This window comes from Diceros bicornis, chromosome 11 (assembly GCF_020826845.1).
Source record: "Diceros bicornis minor isolate mBicDic1 chromosome 11, mDicBic1.mat.cur, whole genome shotgun sequence".
Lineage (NCBI taxonomy): Eukaryota > Metazoa > Chordata > Mammalia > Perissodactyla > Rhinocerotidae > Diceros > Diceros bicornis.
Genome location: NC_080750.1, coordinates 68514963 through 68535810, shown reverse-complemented (window position 1 = coordinate 68535810; position 20848 = coordinate 68514963). Strand labels below are relative to the sequence as shown.

The 20848-nt window shown below is 42.3% G+C and overlaps 1 protein-coding gene across 5 annotated transcripts in view; it reads left to right on the top strand.

Moving 5' to 3' along the window:
* DOCK5 (dedicator of cytokinesis 5) overlaps nt 1–20848 on the top strand; it is a 212162-nt gene that overhangs the window by 140446 nt on the left and 50868 nt on the right. For 4 of the 5 annotated variants that reach the window (XM_058550499.1, XM_058550502.1, XM_058550503.1 and 1 more), the window contains 8 exons: nt 2667–2778; nt 3511–3581; nt 4166–4272; nt 6103–6239; nt 10048–10194; nt 15274–15372; nt 18490–18584; nt 19852–19930. In XM_058550499.1, coding sequence (XP_058406482.1) covers nt 2667–2778; nt 3511–3581; nt 4166–4272; nt 6103–6239; nt 10048–10194; nt 15274–15372; nt 18490–18584; nt 19852–19930 — 847 coding nt within the window. The remainder of the gene's footprint in view (nt 1–2666; nt 2779–3510; nt 3582–4165; nt 4273–6102; nt 6240–10047; nt 10195–15273; nt 15373–18489; nt 18585–19851; nt 19931–20848) is intronic. The other variant, XM_058550501.1, reaches the window with a different exon arrangement.

Here is a 20848-nt window from a genome sequence, read left to right as displayed (position 1 = left end):
TTAATGCTTGTGGGATACGTTGAGGCCAGGGAGGCAGATAGTAAAAAAAGAAACCCGTAAGATCGTTTCAGATAGAATAGGGCTAGCAGGGGAGGCATTGATGTGACAGTGACCAGGCAATGCTACCTGAGCTGAGCTGGTGGGAGATGGCCTCTCTGGGAGCTGGCATTTGAGTTGGGACTGAAAGACAAGGAGGTGGCCTCTGAAGGTCTCAGGGAAGAGCAGTGCAGGAGCAGGAGCTGCTAAGGCAGGGGCCCTGTGGGGGCACCGAGTGTGGCATGTTTGAGGAACCAGCAGAAGCCAGTGTCGCTGGAGGTTAGGGAATGGGGATGGGAGAATGGGGCCTGGCAGGCAAGTGACAAGTGATGTGGGGCCTCATAGGCCAGAGTGAGGAGGTTGGATTTTATTCCAGGTGTAATGGGAAGCCACTGAAGGGTTTCAGTCAGAGAGGTAGTACAATCTGGCTTACATTTAAATGAGCATCTCATCTCTTGGGTGGGAAATGGATTATCGAGGGTTAAGAGTGACACTCGGCTGACTGCTGCTGCAGTTCAGGTGTGAGGGACAGGGGCTCTGTCTCCGGTGAGCTGGAGAGAGTGGCCTGGTTTAAGGGGAGGAGATTTAGTACTCACTGTGAGATTTGGTGGGAGAATGAGAGAAAGGGGAGAATCATAGATAACTTCTGGGTTTTGGGTGCTGGTTGCCGAGACTTGGAATACAGAAGGATGAGCAGGAAGATCAAGTGAGGTCTGTTCTGGGTATGTTAATTTTGAGATACTTTTTGGAATAAATCGCAAATGAATTTCTTTTCTTATTCTGCAAAATGGATGAATTGAGATAACCAGTAACCTCTGACTGAATAATTTTCTCAGAAGAGTTCGTATTCCATGAGTACCATATAAAGTACAGGTGAATGGAGGAGATGAATTTAAATATGTATGTGTTGTGTTGGAGAGGATGTGGAGAGAAGGGAACTCTCATACACTGCAGGTGGGAGTGCAAACTGGTGCAGCCACTATGGAAAACAGTATGGAGATTCCTCAAAAAATCAAGGATAGAACTACCGTATGATCCAGCTGTTCCACTGCTGGGTATTTATCCAAAGAACTTGAAAACACCAATGCGTAAAGATACATGCACCCCTGTGTTCATTGTAGCGTTATTCACAATAGCCAAGACTTGGAAGCAACCTAAGTGCCCATCAAGGGACGAATGGATAAAGAAGATGTGGTATATGTACACAATGGAATACTACTCAGCCATAAGAAACGATGAAATCCAGCCATTTGTGACAACATGGATGGACATTGAGGGTATTATGCTGAGTGAAATAAGTCAGAGTGAGAAGGTCAAATACCGTATGATTTCCTTCATTAAGTAGTAGTAGATAACAACAATAAACAAACACATAGAGACAGAGATTGGATTGGTGGTTACCAGAGGGGAAGGGGGGAGGGAGGAGGGCGAAAGGGATAATTCGGCACAGGTGTGTGGTGATGGGTTGTAATTAGTATTTGGGTTGTGAACATGATGTGATCTATGCAGAAATAGAAGTATAATGATGTACACCTGAAATTTATACAATGTTATAAACCAATATTACTGCAATAAACAAAAAATTAAAAAAATAAAAAATAAAATAAGATACATTATAGTTGCATGAGTAAAAAAATAAATAAATAAATATGTATGTGTGTGTGTGAGTGTGTGTATACAATTCTGAATTCAAACCATCCCTTGTTTTGATCAATTGGTGGTAAAATTGCCACCCAGTGTATATGCACTTATATATCAGTTTGGGACTTGAGTATTTCTGAGAAAAGGGCCAAAGACCTCCCAATTTCTACTTATGAGAAAGAACTAACTTTTCAGTTGGTGGACAGATCTTGAAGACAAGCAGAGGACTTTAATCAGAACAAGCACAGATCAGTGAAGACTAAGGTGTCTTGTGTGCTGGGAGGCCCCTGCTGTTAGAGTAGGTCAGCACCAGGCTGGCCAGTTCAGTGGACAGAGTGACCCTGACTGGACTGCCAGTTAGGTTGGTTCAGAACGTTGCTGGGTTGAGGAGCTTCTCTACTCATTGTCTGAAACTCCAGCTTACATGGTTAGGGCTTGATCAGATGAGACAGAATGATTAGAGTGATGCAGGAAAGGAGAACGAGGGACGAGAGAAAGTGCTGCTGGAGGATAAAAGGTGGCACGTGCGGCGTGTCGGGAAGTTAGCTGGGGGGAGTCCCTTGCTTACTGGACATTCTGCTAATGAGCTGAGGAAGGCGGGCATGCATACAGGGCACATCTTCTGCTTCAGGCAAAGCAGCTTCCTGCTCTCCCCTCCATGTGGAAATGCCCACAGACCACTAAGAGAGAGGACATCCCCAAGACTGGCCTTCAGACAGCTTCAGGGGAATCCTTCCCGACTGGCTGATCATAATGGACCCTTGGAGAGCTCTGTGGTAGGGCTTTACCTACCAATTACTACCTTGCCTTTGTCCAGGTGGTAGTGTCTTCTCAGCCCTGACACCATCTTAGAGCACCTGTGCCTTCTCTCTGCATAATTTGAGGTGGTGAGAGGCTTGGGCCTCTACCATTGTTTAGGCTGCAGATCTATTTGAAAATTTCTTTTAAAGATGGTAAATCTGACTGCTTTTCTTTTTTTTCCTGTTAAGATTTTATGGCCAAAGTGAAGATGGAGATGAATTTAATAATTCAATCCACCAGTTATTTCTTGCTTTCAACACGCTCATGGACAGGCCTCTGGAGGAAGCTGTCAAGATCAAGGTCAGCATGGCGTCATCGTGGGTAACTCTTTTAACGCTGTGGGAGAGGATGTTCTGGGACAGCAGAGAACTGGCCAGGGCGGGAGAGAAACAAAGTGAATCATAATTCATGGAAAGCTGGTGAATTTTAGAATGACTTACAGAAAGTAAAGGGAAAACCTTGCATTTTAACTTTTACGTACATTAGTATTTTTTGAATGTCAGTTTGCCAAAGACACTCTACCCTTTCAGACATCTCTTGAATGGCTTTTTTGGCCCCTGTGAATTCAGCCATTTGATCCTGATGATGTTACAGGCAACAGGTTTTTATTCTTAGTTCTCATTTCTTCTTAGAAGCCCAAAGTCACCTTCATCTTGATCATTATCAATTTGTAATGTAAAATACATAATCTCCAAAGACTCAAAGTTGAAGTTTATTGTTTACTCTTTGCTTTTTATGGCAACTTTATGAAGGAGACATCAAGATTTTAACTACTTCCTTAGACAGAAAAATGAATTCCAAATAGACAGTGCCTGTAGGTAGTGAAGACAGAAACCTGTGCCCCCTGACTTTCAGGAAAAAGATTTTAAGAGATCACATGTAGCAACATCAGCTCTCCTCTCTGTTCAAGAGCGTCTGTGTCCAGTTCCCTGTTTAAGATCCAAGCACAGCCTTTTCTTCTTGGAATCGAGCAGTGCATTTTGTATTCGTCCTGCTTGGCAACTAAATTTGCCTTTGGTGTTTTTCTTACAGGGGGCAGCTTTGAAGTACCTTCCTAGCGTAATTAATGACGTCAAACTTGTGTTTGATCCTATTGAGCTCAGGTAAATAGCAAAAAACATTTGTTTCTTGCCTTTAACAGAGATCAGCTGTTTGGCTGGGGCCTGGGCTGCTGCACATGCTGCTATTCTTCTAACATGTGTTAACTGAATACCTTTTTGTGCTCAGTTCTGTGGAATATACAAAAGAAGACACAAAGCCTGCCCCTGAGAGAGGTTTGCACTTTTTCTGGGGAAACAAGGCCTGCAGACATAAAATTAACTTCAGAAGAAAGTACATAATAATATGCTTCCAGCCCTATACCTAAGTACCACGGGAATGCAAAGTCAGATGGCGGTCGACAGTGGGGTAGAGTCAGCCAGAAAAGGATTTTGCGGAAGTTGAGTGTTAAGACAGGTCTGCAAAGCAGTGATGAGCCTGACTGTGCTTCCAGTGAGTCAGCTCTAATGCTGAGCCCTGTAGTGAGCGTGGAATGCGGTCTCTCCTTTGCTTCCCGGAGACAGACTCTCATGTCATTTGGGAGAGAATTCCAGGTAAACCTCTCCACGCCCAGATCTCAGAGCAGAGGGGCCTGTGTAATGATAACTTGGCAGAATGAAGAGAGTAACTTCTGGGGTTTCTCTTCTAGTGTGCTCTTCTGCAAGTTCATTCAAAGCATTCCTGACAACCAGTTAGTTCGCCAGAAACTTAACTGCATGACCAAGATAGTGGAGAGTAATCTGTTTCGGCAGTCAGGTAAGTCTCTACCAAAAACTGCTGCTTACTGAAATTCCAGTCTTGCTGCTTCTTCAGCCAACACTCACCTTTTTCCTTTTTTAATGTCAATAATGTCCTTGCCAGTTGTTTCTTGGTACTTAAGGACCTCCTGGGAAACTGGTTTTAAGGAGAAGGTGAAGTCAGTTCAATATTTCCAGTAGTTCATAAAAGAGCAAAATTGTGTGTTCTTCAGTCTTTAATTAGAACAATCAAGTGTTTCATTAATTAGAGAATTTTGTTCTCAAAATTGAAACCCCACATGGACAGGCAAGCAGGAAAGATGGTCCTTTGAAGCAAATGCATCTCCTTCGACCTGTACTTACTGCGTAACCTCAGAAACCAGGGACCGTGGTGCAGTGGCATGCCAGGTGCCGCTTGTAGGGCTCAGGAGAGCTGATTTTGCACATCTCTTCCCAACTCCATGCTCAGTCATGTCACATCTGTAGCTGAAAATTGACATCAGTAGCACGTGGAAATATTTGCACCATGTAAATTGGTAAACACTATAAATCAGAGGGTTTTTGTGGGGGGATGGGAGGGAGCCCTATTACCAGCATCCTGCTGGGAGGGAAGGGGGACATGCAGGGAGAAAACTCTTACACTGATAAAATATCTTTCGTTTTGTAACTAGGGTCAAGCATGTAGCCACGAAGTCTAAATCACTGTGCTCCTATCCCTAAGCTGATATAGGGAGGAGGTCTAATACCTGGTCTTTCCCCAGTAAACCCAGGACTTGCTAGAATAGGCAGCTGTGGGAACTTCTTTTGGAGTTACCATCAGGTCAGTGAGTCCCAGAGGGTGACCTCATGTTGTGTGTATTGCTTGGAGGGTTTGAGGATCAACAGGACTTGTCAGAAACAGGAAAAGGTTTGTAGGTTGTTGGTGGGAGAACCCCTCTGGCCTTGCCCCTGGCTAGTCGTGTAGCTTTGGACAAATGAGGGACCTCTTAGTCTCAGTTTCCATTTCTGTGGAAGGAAGGACTTGCACTAGATCAAGTCGGAAGCCTCTTTTGCTTCTATTTTCTGACCCTATGAATTTGTGCTTAGAATTTCAACTGTTACAAGGACATGGTTGGAGGTAGTACGAAAAGCTAGTGAGTGCTCTTAAGTAGAAAACATATTATTATACACCTTAATATGCTAGGATAATCTCTGTCTCTAAGGATGCAGAAAGGATCAATGAGACAAGAAAGATGGTGTATTTGAGCACAAGAGCAAGCATGCACTAGATAGTTCCAGTTAGAGAAAGTATTCTCTGTTAACAGTCGTTTCTGTTAGTGTCCAGAATATCTGGACTCATCGTCATAATGTTTTATAATAGTGAAAATCTCAGAAGAAAGACACAGTGGAAAGATAATACCTTACCTTATGAAGTCCACGTGCCTGTGAAAACATGAACAGAACGTCTGTGAAACACATTGAAATGTACTAGTGAAGCTCAATATTTATTGGAATTTTAGAGTAAATTTTCTCCATTAGGTAGGAAATTTCAAAAAAAAATTTCTTTAAGTGTATAACTTGCGTAGTTTCGTATGACTTCGCTTTCAAGTATCAAGTCGAAATTTTTTTACAAAACTAGAATTGTTAAATACTTTAAACATTTTGCTACATGTAGCTGGAGTAGGTGTAATTTTCTTAGTTTTTAAAATCGAGTTCCAGGGCTGAAGTTGCATGCCTAAAATGACGGGCTCCTCATGGCGGGGCGGAGCTCGGAGCTGTGGGACGGGGCAGAGAGGGGTTTGCAGGAAGGAGCCATGCAGTTCAGGAGGTGATGCCGCAGCCGCTGAGCTGTGTGCATTTTCTCTCTCAGAGTGCAGAGACGTGCTGCTGCCGCTGCTGACAGACCAGCTCAGCGGCCAGTTAGACGACAACTCCAGCAGGCCTGACCATGAGGCAAGCTCGCAGCTTCTGAGCAACATCCTGGAAGTGCTGGACAGGCAGGATGTGGTGAGTCGCATTGTCACTATGCAGCCCACAGCATGCACTGGTCCCTTTGCCTGGGATGAGAATGGCTCCCTGGCTGGCCTAGTCTCAGGGCTTGGCCCAGGCAGTTTAGAGCCGGGGTGCTGGGGCAGGCTGCACCCCTTTTGTAGGTGATTCGAGGGGCTTCTCCTTGATAGAGCCTGCTGTGCAAATGTAGGTCAAGGAGTGGTCCGCTTACCGCTGGGCCTGCTGCTGTCTGGTTTTCCTGGCCTGCCCATCACTGAGGGCCCAGTGAGCACTTTTAGGAACCAGAGCTTTGTTTAGACTTTTTCTTTTTACGCAGACGCCTCTACCCTTTTATACCTCTGGTACCTGACAGCACTGCTGTTGATATCCCCAAGCTTCTGAGAAGTTCTCATTTTTATGGTCTCTCTGACACTGATCCTTCCCTCTGGAGCCTAGTGGAAATGATGTGTTTTCTTATCTCTCCTCATCTCTGTAACCTGAGCACCCGTCCCTCCAAAACTCCTGGGGCTGACCTGGTCTGGATTGGCCGTGTTCTGGAGTTGGCACAGCTGACAGGGTCAGGCATGGCCTCCATTCAGGAGGCTGGAGCACAAACCATGGTCACCACCCGCCATGCTGGCCTCATGGCTCAAATGTTCCCACAGCACAGGGAAATCACCCTTGGTTTTGCCTAAGCCCTTTCTCTTACCAATATCTTTAGATTCAGTTCTGCTAAAAGATATGAAGAATACTCTGTACATTTCCCATGGCTAAATCCTCAGCTCGCCTTTTGAGATCCACCCCAGTTTGGCCACAGCCTGCCTCATGCCCTGCTCATCATCACACGGGCCCATCTGCATTTCTGCTAATCCTTGTCTCTGCCACAGAAGTACGGGAAGACACCACTGCTTTCTCTACCTACTCCCCCCTTTGGCTCTTCCCTTCCCTGAGCCCCTGTAGCCCACCTTACTATTTCTACTATTTATTTGATATTTATTAATTATAGGTGATTCCCCCTTTTCTGCTTAAATGTGTTCCTAGAAACCACATTATGAAATGGAATAAATTTTCCCCAGGAATTTTGTGATTGGGGATTTGATTCCTAACCAAGGACTTTGCAGCAAATAAATAAATGTGACTGATCGTATCATAATGACAATAATATTTTTAAAAAGTAACTCTTATGAGGGACCAGCCCGGTGGCATAGTGGTTAAGTTCACACGCTTCTCTTCGGTGGCCCAGGGTTCCCAGGTTCGGATCCCGGACATGGACCTACGCACCACTTGTCAAGCCATGCTGTGGAGGTGTCCCATATACAAAATAGAGGAAAATGGGCACACCTGTTAGCTCAGGGCCACTATTCCTCAGCAAAAAGAGGAAGATTGGCAATGGATGTTAGCTCATGGCCAAGCTTCCTCACAAAAAAAAAGAACCAGTAACTCTTATGACTCAGTAATTGAAATAGTAAAATGAAGCTCCAAGCCCTATAAATTTTGTAACAATATACTAGGCACTTTGGTTTAGTCAGGGCTCCAGTGTTCTAGAAAGCATATGTATATGATCCAAAGTTAACCTGAAACATAGGAATCAGGCTATTTCATTTCTAGTCCCAATATTACCACTCTGTAACTCTTTATCCTTAGGCAAATCTCATGGTGTCTCAATTTCCCGTTCAATAATATGTAGAAATTGTTCTAGATGACCTCTTCGATCTCTTCCACTTCCGATCCTATTTTTTAATATACAGTATCTCTGTCCACCTTCTCACCCATAGAAAGACTCTTCGGAAATGACTTGAATGAATGTATGTATATCCTGTGCTCAGAGATTTAATTGGCTTTTGAAAGATATCTTTTTTGTCTTCCTGATAATGTTCCCTCTGATGAGCAGAGGCATTCAAAAGTATTGATCTTGGAGCTCTGCTAAAGTAGTAAATTCAATAAATCTTTGGTGGTGATGATAATGGTATTGATTTTTTCCCTGTCATAAGCGTTTTTGAATGTGCAGACTAACACCATGTGTCTTCCCGTATCCTCTCCTCTCCACAGTTAAGTCCAGGCTCTAATTATTGACATGGATTCCTATGCCTTTTTTGATAGTCCAGGATTCCCTCCTCTTTTCCCACAGCTATATCTTTGAATTATCCTCATTTTTCAAAGTCCGGCTGCAATAAGCACCTCCATGAAATTGTTCCTGGTGCAGTCCTGCCCAATATCCCCACTCATCTAGTTACCTTCATGCTCTCCTCTCATCTCTTTTAAGGCTCTTATCGTTTTGTACCTCGAGTTATGAATTCAGTTCACAAATACTAATTTAACAGCTCCCATGCTCCAGGCACTGTGATAGGTCTAAGAACACAGCAGTGAACAAGAGAAGCAAACATCCTGCCCTCATGGAGCTGACCTTCTAGTGGGATCTTTGGGGTTTCATTATTTATATTCATGCCCCAGCTCTCCTGCTGGAGTGTAAATCTCTTAAGGGCACAGAGGATGCCTGATGCATTTTCATGCCTCTACACAGGGCCCCACACAGGCCTTACATACGTAGTCAGGTCTACAGTATGGAATTGTTACACAAGTGGAGGTGAAAACAGCATCAACAGGAGAGGAAGGTTTTATCAATCCTTTGAAGCAAGTAAATAAATAATAAAAAGCAAGGAAGGAAAGAAGGGAGGGAGGGAGAGGAGACACTAACAATACTTGATGTTCTAATAAAGCTACATGTAACAATGATTTAGTTATTTGAAGCATTAAGCAGGAGTTTCAAAATATCTGTCATGTAGCAAGAATGGATAAAGGCTTTGAAAAGTCAAGTTGAATGTTAAGCTGAGTGGGCATAAGGTCAAACCACAAAAAAGGAAAGAAGGAAAAATAAAGAATAAACGTTTAGGAGGCACTGTTGTCTACATCACTGTTGTCTATGTTCCTGTAAGGGAAGCTTTTAATTAATTAATTTATTTATATATTTTCTGCAGCCGGGAAAACCGAAGCTCAACAAAGTTAAATAATTGCTCAGAGTCAAAATATTAAATCCCTGTATTAGTCTGTTCGGGCTGCCAAAACAAAGTACTGTAGACTGGGGGGCCTGAACAACAGACGTTTATTTCTCACAGTTCTGGAGGCTGGAAGTCCAAGGTTCGGGTGCTGGCATGGTTGGGTTCCTGGTGAGGACCCTCCTCCTGGTTTGCAGATGGCCGCCTTCTTTCTGTGTCCTCACATGGCCTTTCCCCGTGGAGAGAAAGAAAGGGCAAACTCTCTGGTATCTCTTCTTATAAGGACACTAATCCCATCAGACCAGGACCCTGCCTTCTTGGCCTAATTGCCTCCCAAAGTCTCTGTCTCCAAATACCATCACACTAGGCGTTAGAGCTTCAACATACGACTTTTGAACACAAACGTTCAGTCTATAACAGTCTCCTTGATTTGAATTTCTTGTTTGTTTTTTTTCTCTAATACAGAAGGTGGCAAGAACTTTACATTTTGTCTTTTATTTCCCATACATGTGCCTAACTGTCCTGGGCAACCTGATCTGCTCAGCATTGGGATGGGGTACCTCATCCTAATGGGGGTCCCCCAAAACTGTGTTGGGTCGTGGCCACGGCGAGCTCTCAGTGAGCCCAGATGATCTGGGCTGATAGGGAGGCCTTCTCCCCCTGCATCCGCACACTCATCTTTTAAATGTTATAACTGTTTTCAACTGATTCCTTAGTAACATTATGTGTTATTCTGTGAAACTGTTTTTCCCTTTTGGATGAGAGATTGCTTTGTAGGGAAGAGCCAGAGTGAGGTGTAGAGAGAAAACTCACCTGTCCACGGTCTCCTTCAGAAAAGTGAAGCTGAGACAGAAGATGGTGTCAGTGCCTGTGTCTCCCCCCAGGGCCCCACGGCGACGCACAGACAGCTGATAGTGGAACGGCTGCTGAGGAGGATCAACCGGACCGTGATTGGGATGAGCCGGCAGTCCCCCCACATCGTGAGTATTGCTTCGGGGTGCCACGCTGCCACCACTGCTTCTCAGTGTCCCACCTGTCTGTTGGGAGGCTCTCGGGGCCAGTACTGGAGACCAAGTTCACATAGCCCCTCACATCCCAGGTTACAGTCTGTGCCTGTGTGCTGTGCCACATCGCTGCCTCGGGAAATGAGTGGGGTCTAGAACTTTACAGCTCCCCCGGATGGATGCCCCTGGGTTATAACTATGAGCAGATCTTGATTCTGACACTGATTTTCTCTTGAGGAAAAATACTCCAACTGGGTAGTAGGGGAGGCTAATGGGGTAGAGTTATTAAGGATCCCGTAAATACAAAGCATGTGGACCCGTTGAGGAGTTTTGCTCATATCGAAGATTAAAGAAAAGCCTGTTATAATGCATTAAAGCAGAGACCCACTGAGACCTGCAGGCACCCGAGGTAGACTGATTAACTCAGTACCCATTCAACCTAATACTCTTTAAGTCTTTGTTTAATATTTTATTTAAGGAAAATAGGAGCCTTTGTGAGCAGAAAATGAGGGGTTTTGGTGGCTGCATCCAGCATTTCCTCTATTATCTCAAGTAATTTAGTTCTAATTCTCAGTATATGCATTCTCTGTCTGGATCCACTCTCCTTAGAATGATAATAGTAACAGTATTAGGACTTCCAACTGTAGTGATGATAATAGTGGTAGTCATTAGCTGACTTTTTTTTGGTGAGGAAGATTAGCCCTGAGCTAACATCCACGCCCATCTTTCTCTACTTTATATGTGGGACACCGCCACAGCATGGCTTGATGAGCGGTGCGTAGGTCCGCGCCCGGGATCCGCACCTGCGAACCCCAGGCCACCGAAGCAGAGCATGCAAACTCAACCACTATAGCACCAGGCCGGCCCCAGATTTTTAAAATTTTTTTGTGCCAGAAACTATTTTAAGCACTTTATATCTCATTGAAAGCTCCCACCAATCCTATTAGGTAGTTCATTCATTAGCTCCGTTTTCCAAATGAGGAAACGTGCACAGAGAGGTTAAGAAACCTGCCCAATGTTACACAACTTCCAGGTGGTTGAGTTGGGTTTGGACGCAGGCAGCCAGCCTGGCTGCAGAGTCTGCACGTTGTCAGCCTTCTTCATCCCCGGCAGCTCACCAGATTGGGCTTCCAACTCTGTAGCATGGTCGTCGTCAGAGGCGTTCTGATAAACGTGGTTTCCCCTGCATCACACTTCCACTGATGCTTAGCATGCTGGTAGGTTGGTGCCCTGTGGTACCATCCATCCCTTTTGGTTCAAAGGAAAAACAAACTTTAAAGAACTTGTGATTAGCATGCTTTTAGAAATGCCAGTGTTGCTCTGGCCTCTTACTCTCCATTTACTATGTTTCTTAGATGTCAGATGAGAAGGATGATTGAGACCAGAGGTGACTGTTGAGAGGCCAAGTTGCATCATCATTAAAATGAAGCATCTTTTACTTGTGATAGTAAAAGCTATGATTAGATTATAATTAGAAGACATAGGAAATGAACTATCCCAAATTGCTGTAGTAAATAAAAACCATTTATTTATTCATCAAATATGTATTAAGAAACTACTGTGAGCCAGGCACTAGGCTAGATGCTGGAGATGTGTCAGGGAGCAAAACAGACAGAAGTCACTCCCTGAGAGAAGCTTACATTCTAGCAGTAACAATAACAAAAACATAAGCTACAGACTGTTAGAAGGAGACAAGTGCTATGGAGAAAAAAATGAGCAGGATAAGGGAGGTTAGGGTGGGAGACTTACACATTTAAATAAGGTGGCTAAGAATGGCTTTCCTGAGAGGCCGGCCCGGTGGCCTAGTGGTTAAGTTCACGTGCTCCACTTGGGCAGAGCTGGGGTTCACAGGTTCAGATCCCGGGCGCGCATCAGCGCACTGCTTGTCAGGCCACGCCGTGGCGGCGTCCCATATAAAGGAGAGGAAGATGGGCACAGATGTTAGCCCAGGGCCAGTCTTCCTCGGTGAAAAGGGGAGGATTGGCAACAGATGTTAGCTCAGGACTGATCTTCCTCACACACACAAACAAAAAAGAATGGCTTTCCTGAGAAGGTAAGATTTAGACAAAGACTTGAAGAAGGTGAGGGAGTGGACCGTGTGGATGAACGGGGAAGGGCCTTTCAGGCAGAGGCAATAGCCAGGGCAGAAACCCTAAGATGCCCCTTATAAGGTTCACTTATGGGTGAAACAATAGATCCAAATAAGATCACAGAGAAATGACTGCAAGTAAAACATTGTTTTTCTGCTAGATTAAAACTTAAGGTGATCCAAAAGGTATTATAAAATGATTCAAATGTGGTATTAAAGGTATAGACATTGGACGTACCGTTAATTGCTATCGCCAAGCGATTTCTGCCGTGTATTTACAGAATATATAAAGAAAGGCAGATTGATGACTGTGTTGTTTGGGAAATGATATATTGGGTTACAAATAATACTTAATATATCTTAATTTAAATTTATCTATTTAGCTTTTTAGTAGTGAAATCATCCATTATCTCCCTTGTTTAAACTAACTCAAGAACGTTGGCTCAGTATGTTTGAAGAGAAGGGTGAGGATTTAAATGTAAAGTGGCGGTATCCCTGTCATGTTTCTGTTAAAATAGATGATGGGGGTGGAAATGGCTGAGGTACACAGAGTGATAGAGATACCAAGAGAAGCAGAGTGAGGTTGCTTGAGAAAGATAACCATAAGAAGGAAAAAAGTGAGGGAAAGACGTACAAAGAGAGAAAGACACAGTCACAAAGAGAAAAATACAATGTATGTATATGTGGCTTAATTTGGTTTATTTTGGGTATTCAAGAATAAATATTAGAGGATCCAATAAAATATATCAATTCAATAAAAAGAAAAAAGCTTTATGACTCTCTTCATAGATGCCAAAATGTATGTGATAGATGTAACATCTATTCCAAATTAAGAATGGGAGGATACTTTTTTAACATGCAATCACCAGACAACATATTACTTGATGGTCATAAAGGGAAGAATCAAGATGTTAAATCTCAACACTGTCTAGCATTTTTCTATGAATTCTAGGCAATGTATTAAGACAAAAAAAATACACTAAGTATAAATATTGAAAATGGAAAAAATAATTATCATAATTGTCATTACTTTTAGCTGAGATGACTACCGTATCTAAGAAACTCAAGAGAGTTAACTGAAATTTTAATAAAACTAATGAACAGTTTATGAGACTAACCTGTTTCAAAATAAACAGTATTCGATAGACTTTCTATATAACAACAGTAGCTATTTAGAGATTGTAAAAGAAAAATTCCGTTTAATTTAGTCACAAAAAATATGAGAGTAAAATTAAATACAAGATACACACAAATGAATAGCCAAATAGAAGTAATAATGGACGGCCTGCCGTCAGATGTGAAAACATTGTAATGCTACCATAATTCAAAGAGTGTTGAACTCATACATAGAGTACGTATATCAACAGAACAGAACAAGAGAATTTAAAAGGAGACTTTAGATTATATGAAAATTTTGTTACATTTCAATAGGGAAAGTGAAGATTTTTAATAAATGTTATTTGGAAAATATATGAATAACATGGAAAAATTTGAGTTTTATTTCATGCTATACCTACGAAATAAATTTCAGATGAAACGAAGGGTTCAATTTAAAAATATTAAAGCATAAGGCAGCTGGAAGAAAATATGAATGAATATATGCCTATCTTTAAGAGAAAAGGGATTGATTGATGAATTTTTAAAAATTGAAAGGATACTATAAAAGAAAATTGATTTTAGTTAAACCCCTACATGTGAAAATATATTATAAGCAAAATTAAATGTGAAGCACAAAACTGTAAAAATTATTTGTAAAATACGTCACAAGTGGCTAATATACAAAGAGCTGTTACAAACCACTGAAAGAATTTTTTTTTAATTAAAAAAATGGGCAAAGAATATGATTAAACAGCAAAATGAGAAAAATAAATGGCCAGCAAACGTATGGACAGAATGTGTAACTCGGAACAAAGCAAATACAAATTAACCAAAAATGAAATTAAACTCCAAAAGCCAGAATAGGCAAAGGCCTGGAGAAACAAATAGTGTTAAATACTGATGGGAATGCAAGCTGTATGCTAGTTTGGCCAAATACATCAAAAGCCTTAGTATAATAAATTTACCTTGCTTTATAATTAGAAAAATAAACTTTTTTAAACAAAAGAGACTAAGACAGACATTCATTCAGAGAGAGGTGTATGTGGATAGTCTTTCATTGCTTTTGTGTTTAGGAAGTCATTCCGTTATCCCAAGAACAGCTGTATATTAATCTCCCCTGTGCCAAATTCATTTAAATTTGTGTTGTTTTCATAACTATATGAATGCAGGAGGATATTATCCCTAGATATTTGCCCTATGGCTAGAAAATTAAGTCTGTGATTCAAATATGGTTGGACATTGAATATATAATTCCTGACCTCAAAAATAGAAATGGTGTTAATCATCTAATTATTCAATCCCTTTCTTCAAAGCAGGGCCACAATTACACATGCATAACATGCTGGGAACACCTGGCTGAAGGATTCTAGAGTTGGAGAAATGACCTTGAAGTGTTCCTATCCCATTCTCTGCTCCTCCACTCTGTTTTGCTACCTTTCCTTCTCCTCTTTGCATTCCTCCAAACTCAGATTTGTTTAAAGGATCTGAATATTTCAGACATTTCTCCGTGGACTTCCACACTACGGCTCTGTCTCAACAAGAAACTCAAAGTCCACAAGTTATATCTTAACTAGTAGTCTGAGATCTTAGAGTCAGTGTCCCTTGACCTACAGGATTCCACAGATCATAGCTGTTAATGGCATGAGTAAAACCCTCCACATTCCTTAACTCAAACCTGAAAGGAGGTCTTTTAAGCAGAAACAGCAAAGCGGGCGCCCTTTGAACCTTTGGAATGCAACATGTTTCCAGTTTGGTAGGGTCCCTGCTTAGGTAACTGGGTAGGGGAGACGAAAGTACCTGCGACTGAATCTTGTTTTGGCAATTGGTGTCTCAGGAGTCCTGGATTTGTGTTTTCTTTCTTCTTCCAGGGGAGTTTTGTTGCTTGCATGATCGCCATCCTGCGGCAAATGGATGACAGCCACTACACCCACTATATCAGCACGTTCAAAACCAGACAAGATATCATCGTAAGTTGTCTTCATTGGGTCTTGGTAACCTTAAGAATTTTTATATTCAGCAAAAAAATAACCAAAACCGAGCATCCTGAGTCCACAGTTCTCTCCGCATCCACCTCCAGTGGTGTGTGGCTGTCCACAGTGATCATGAAGAGGAAAGGGTTGATTCTTACTTTCTCTCTGTGATAGGATTTGAAGAAGAGTAAAATACATATACCAAGAGGTCTCCAGTCAGCCCTCTAAGTCTCCTGGATTTAGAGAGAGCTCTTATTTAGGAACATTTGGGAGACCTTTTTTACTCTCAGAGGAAGATAGTGTCTCATTTTCAGGGACAGTAGTTACTCATGCCATGGCAAGGATTTTAGGAGGCAGAGGTGTGCGTAGTCTTCTGAGATGTGGTTGATGTCATCATTTTCAGTATTCCCTGGAAAGGGAAACAAGAAGAGGTAATACTTGCCCCTTATAGTATTTGTAAGTTATCTTCAGTTGAAAATACTCCATTCTCTTTTGTTTTAAACAAGAAAATTGTTCTCATAGTTACTATTTGGTGTACAATCAAAGATTGCCTAAGAGCTAACTTAGGCTCCTGGCTACTTCTCCAGGATCTTTCTGTTTAGGGAATTGTTAGTGGCTTTTAAAATGTCCCTGAAGGTATCATCTTATCCTGCGAAGCTATGGGCTGGACGTGGAGCTGGATTAGCGATCTGATGTCTCATGGCACCAGTCTTTGCTCTGAATAGCTTCCCATCACCCATGCGTATTCCAGTCTTCTTGATGCTCTGGATTTTCTACTTTCTGCCTGTATTATACCAATAGTATGTGGCCAGTACACCCAAGGATACCCAGCTCCTTCCCTGCCAGTCGCCCTCCTTTCTGTGAGATCCACATGATGGAAAAACACCCATGGAACCAGAGAGAAAGTACTGTTTATTATTAGTGTTAATAGTAGTAGGTCCAGTGATGAACTCTCAAAATGCTGTGCTGGACCCTGTGGCTTAATCCAGAGGCTTATGGGGCCTCCACTTAGGCCCTGCTCTGCCAGGTAGCACGGCACAGGAACCCATAGCAAATGTAGGTGTGCCCGCAGAGACAGGTGCAGGAGAATCAGGAAGCGAGGAGGGGAGCGGGGGGTGGAAGCCGAGGGTAGCAGTGTTTCTCCTCCGTAGGCCGGTACTGTAGTGAGTTTAAGAGCATAAGCTTTAGAACACCCAGATCTGGGTTTGGATTCTGGCTGTTCCACTTCCCTCTATGAAATTTTGGGCAAGCTATTTCACTTCACTAAACCTCAGTTTCCTCATCGGTAAGACAGTACCCACCTTGAGGGTTAGTGTGAGTGAGTATTAATTGACTTGACACATGGAAAATGCCTAGCTTTGTGCTTGGCATGTAGTTAATGCCTATGAAGACTAGCTATTTATTATAATAATTTTAATTATATTTAAATTATTAAATATATTTAATAATAATTATACTATAATGTAAGATAAAATTAATATAAAAATAGTTTAGTGACTTTTTTGGAAATTTGCTTCAGTAAGCAAGTAGAGTAAGTTATACTGAATTCAAACTTTTGAGAGTTTGGCTCCATTAAGTAAGAAGAAACAAGTTTAGCTCCTGTTTTCCAGAACAGTGGTGAGCTCTTCCCTTTATGTTATCTAAAAGAGGATTGTTATCCCCATGAGGGCACTGTGGCCATCAGTGGCAGAACTCCAGGGCACAGTGGCCCTTTGACTTCCGTACACTGTCCTTTCTGCTATCGTGGTGCTTCCTGAACCCATCACCTGAAAGACTTTGGAAAGTGGACGATAAAATGAGGCCTGGGATTATCTGTGCCTTTATTATGCCCTTACTGTGTATAGTTAACTTAGATTACCAAGAGTTCAATGTAGAGTCAGCCTCAGAAGGCAATAACTAGCATCTAAATTTAATCCTTGCTTCACAAACCATGAATTCTTGTTGATTTGAGAGAAAAAGTTAGTAGAATAGTTAATAAATTGGTGACTGCACTTAAAATGTATATGAAAAACTTAGGAACTCGTGGAATATGCCTGTGATTTCAGAATTGAGGATAGGAAAGTTTGACTCCCCATTGAACCAGGAGGAGGAGTCAAGGGTAGCCGACCTCAGAGCCAGAATTGCCCCCATTCCTTTGCTGTTTGGCATCTGAAGTACAGGAAGTTAACCGACTTGACCCGTGTCTCTGAGGAATAGTGTTAGAAATAGAACCCAGGCCTCCTGCCCCCCAACTACCGTGTTCTTTCTGCTGCATGATGTAATTCACGCGATGGAACTGGTGGTTTAGTGCCAGAGGAATTGGACTGGATTTTCATTTCAGGAATCCAAGTGGAAAATGTCTAAATTTAACTAACTAATAAATAAAAGACCTTTCAAAACTTTTTAGCTCTGGGTTTTAGTCTGATTGTTCTTTTTCTGAGTTACTTTTGCTCCTAGCCCCCTTCTGAGTCGAATAGCTGTTTTTCCGATACTGTGCTCTGTGTGCTCTCATTATTAGCTGTTACAGTCATCACGATCCACTGCTATAATCTCTTTTTAAGGAGCATTTAGGACCCTTCTCCCAGGCTACACATGGTAACATTCCTAGAATAGGGAGAATGATGACTTTGCTTCTTATTTATAGCATTTGTGTTCTGTTCTAACCATAATAAAGGAGAAATAGACTCAGAGTTATTAGAAGTATCAGTTTTCTCACAATTATTGGTGAATTCGTTTTAAGTGCAGTAGATCTATTCAGACAACACTTGGCAGCAGAAGACTGCAGACGTTAGGGCTCTAAACCAGGATCCAGAACCCCAAGTTCTCTTCCCAGCTCTCCTGCCTCCTAGTTTCTGTGACCTTAAACAAGTCATTTAGGTTTTCACAGCCTCAGTTTTGTCATTTGTAAAATGTGGACAATTTTTTCATCCTTGTCCTCCTGATCAGATTATATGATGTAAACATCAAATCATATGAGAATGCTTTGTTATCCCTAAAAACCTTCTTAAGAAGACAGCCTATGGGACTGGGGACGTCTTGTTCTGAGGTAGTGGTCCCTCCTGTCCACAGGCTGGGGGAAAGGCTTATGAAATGTAACCCAGTTTTCCCCAGCCATTCCTCCTTTGTTCTCTGCAGGACTTCCTCATGGAAACTTTTATCATGTTTAAGGATCTGATTGGAAAGAATGTCTACGCCAAAGACTGGATGGTCATGAATATGATGCAGAGCAGGTAAGACTGCCCATGGCAGGGCCTGAGGCTTTTGACTGAATACTTGGGTCTGATAACTAGCTATCTGGCCTTTGTGAAGTGCTGCTAAATCTCTAAGCCTCAAGCCTGTAAGTGAAGGCTCTTCCCGCTTCAGTGATCCCGGTTTATGTGCTCCTGTTCTTGATTTCACCTGGGCAGCTGCAGTTGCTCCGACTCGGGCCCTCTGCTCTCTTCACTCTGCTGTAGTCTCCTCATTGCTTTCCTGTTAATCGTCAGCATCAGCTCTACATGGCATCTTTCAGGGGCTCCATCTAGCCTTCGTCATCCTGACATTCAGGGCCTCTGCAGCCTCACCCCCCCCACCTTTTCTAGCCTTTTCTTCCACTGTTTCCCTCTATAGACAACCTGCGCTCCAACCAAACTGGCCTCTTCTCAGTCCCTGAAGGTGTTCTGTGCTTTCCGTCCTGCTGCTGCTTCCACGTTCAGTGTCGTCCCCAGCATCTCTGGCCGTCAGCGTGCCACCCATTCCTTAAGGTCCTTCTCAAATGCCATCTCCAGGGAAGCCTTTTTGGCCTGGATGTCATCTTCTCTTGCTTTAATTTCCCATGCCTCTTTGATGCCCCCTCACAGAATTTTCCCTATTCTTTGTTGTGTCATGATTTACAGGTTGCAAATGACCACCACCAAGTTGTAAACTTCTTAAGACCAGGAACCGTCTCTTTCAAGGCAAAGCCTAAGTCAGTGCTTTGTAGTTGCTGGCCCACACAAATACTTGTAGAATGGAGGTGAAGTGAACTGAATACGTGCACTATATTAAAAAAGCTTCAGAATTTTTTAAAGAGCTAAATAAAGTAAATCATTATTACAAGCATTATTGTTAACTCTACATGATCCTGATACCTGAGTAGAAAACCCTTCCCATTCCCAACTATGTACAGATTAGAGAAAAAAATGGTTTCAGAAATCCTAGACTTGAGAACAGAAGCATCATGATTGAGTGCAAAGAGCCCCAAGCTGAGGCTCGGGGAGCTGGCCTATCGGCTCGGCTCTACCCTCAGCTGGCTAAACCGCAGTGCAGGCCCGAGTGGTGCTTGTCGTCAGTTCGGAAACTGACCGTCCGTGTCCTTCTCTGCAGACTGTGCTCTGTGATTGGTCTCTGAAGACCTTGGTCCATCCGAAATTCTTATGTTTCCAGGTCTCGGTGTGGTTGGCTTTGGTTTTTAACAAGATCAGGAAGTGTTTCGAAGAGCGTAAAGTTGCCTTCTTCATCCATGTCTTCCTCCCCCAGGGTTTTCCTCCGGGCCATAAATCAGTTTGCTGAGGTTCTCACAAGGTTCTTCATGGATCAGGCAAGCTTTGAACTTCAGGTAAGCGTGCAGCTCACCTAGGAGTTCCTTGAATTCTCAGCCAAAGCAAGAGAACTATTTCATCTTGGAAAACATCACCTCAGATTTCATCATTTTCAAGTGAACAAAGTTTTCTTGTCTTTTCTCCTCTCCTAAAGCACGTATTCTTGTCACTCGGTCCTTCAAGCACAATAAAATAAGGTTTTTTTTCTTTCTGTAAAAGTAATACACGTAAAAGAAGTAATAGTAGAAAATATAACTAAACAAAAAGAAGAAAATTGAAAGACAAATAGTCCTACCATCTAGTAACATAATACAAATACACATACCCACACGTGCTTGCAGAAGGGCACGCAGGTGTTCCTCTACCTGCAAATGACTTAGTTTCCAAGGAGTGGTTTGTGTACATGCTTGTTTGAAAGTCCAAAGTGATAGCAAAACAGGTGACCACTAGCTCTGTCTTCATTCATTCATTCACCCAACAAACATTAGAGTGTTTACATGGATAGGACTATTCTAGGCCCTGAGGAAGGCAGCCAAGGTCCCTGCTCTCAGAGTGCTTATGTTCCAGTGTGCATTTTCTTAGCAATGTGCTTTACTGTGTCATGTGCCTTTGTTCATATCTGTGGAACTTTAAAAGTGGAGAGTCATAGGTAGAGGAGAGTCTATATACATACATGCATATACATACACATGTGTATGTATATGTATATGTGTATAGGTACTTATTTATATATATATGCCAAAGTGGAATCTAGCTGTGCCATTCGTTGGTAACCTATTAATCTATTTACTTTTTCTATGATCTTTCCAATGACGTTAAATATTTTCACAATATTTTTAATGGCTGAATATAGCCCATTGTATGGCAGGGCCATGATTTATTTAACCAAATTCTTATGAACATTTAGGTTGTTTCCATTTTCTGTTATGTTAGAT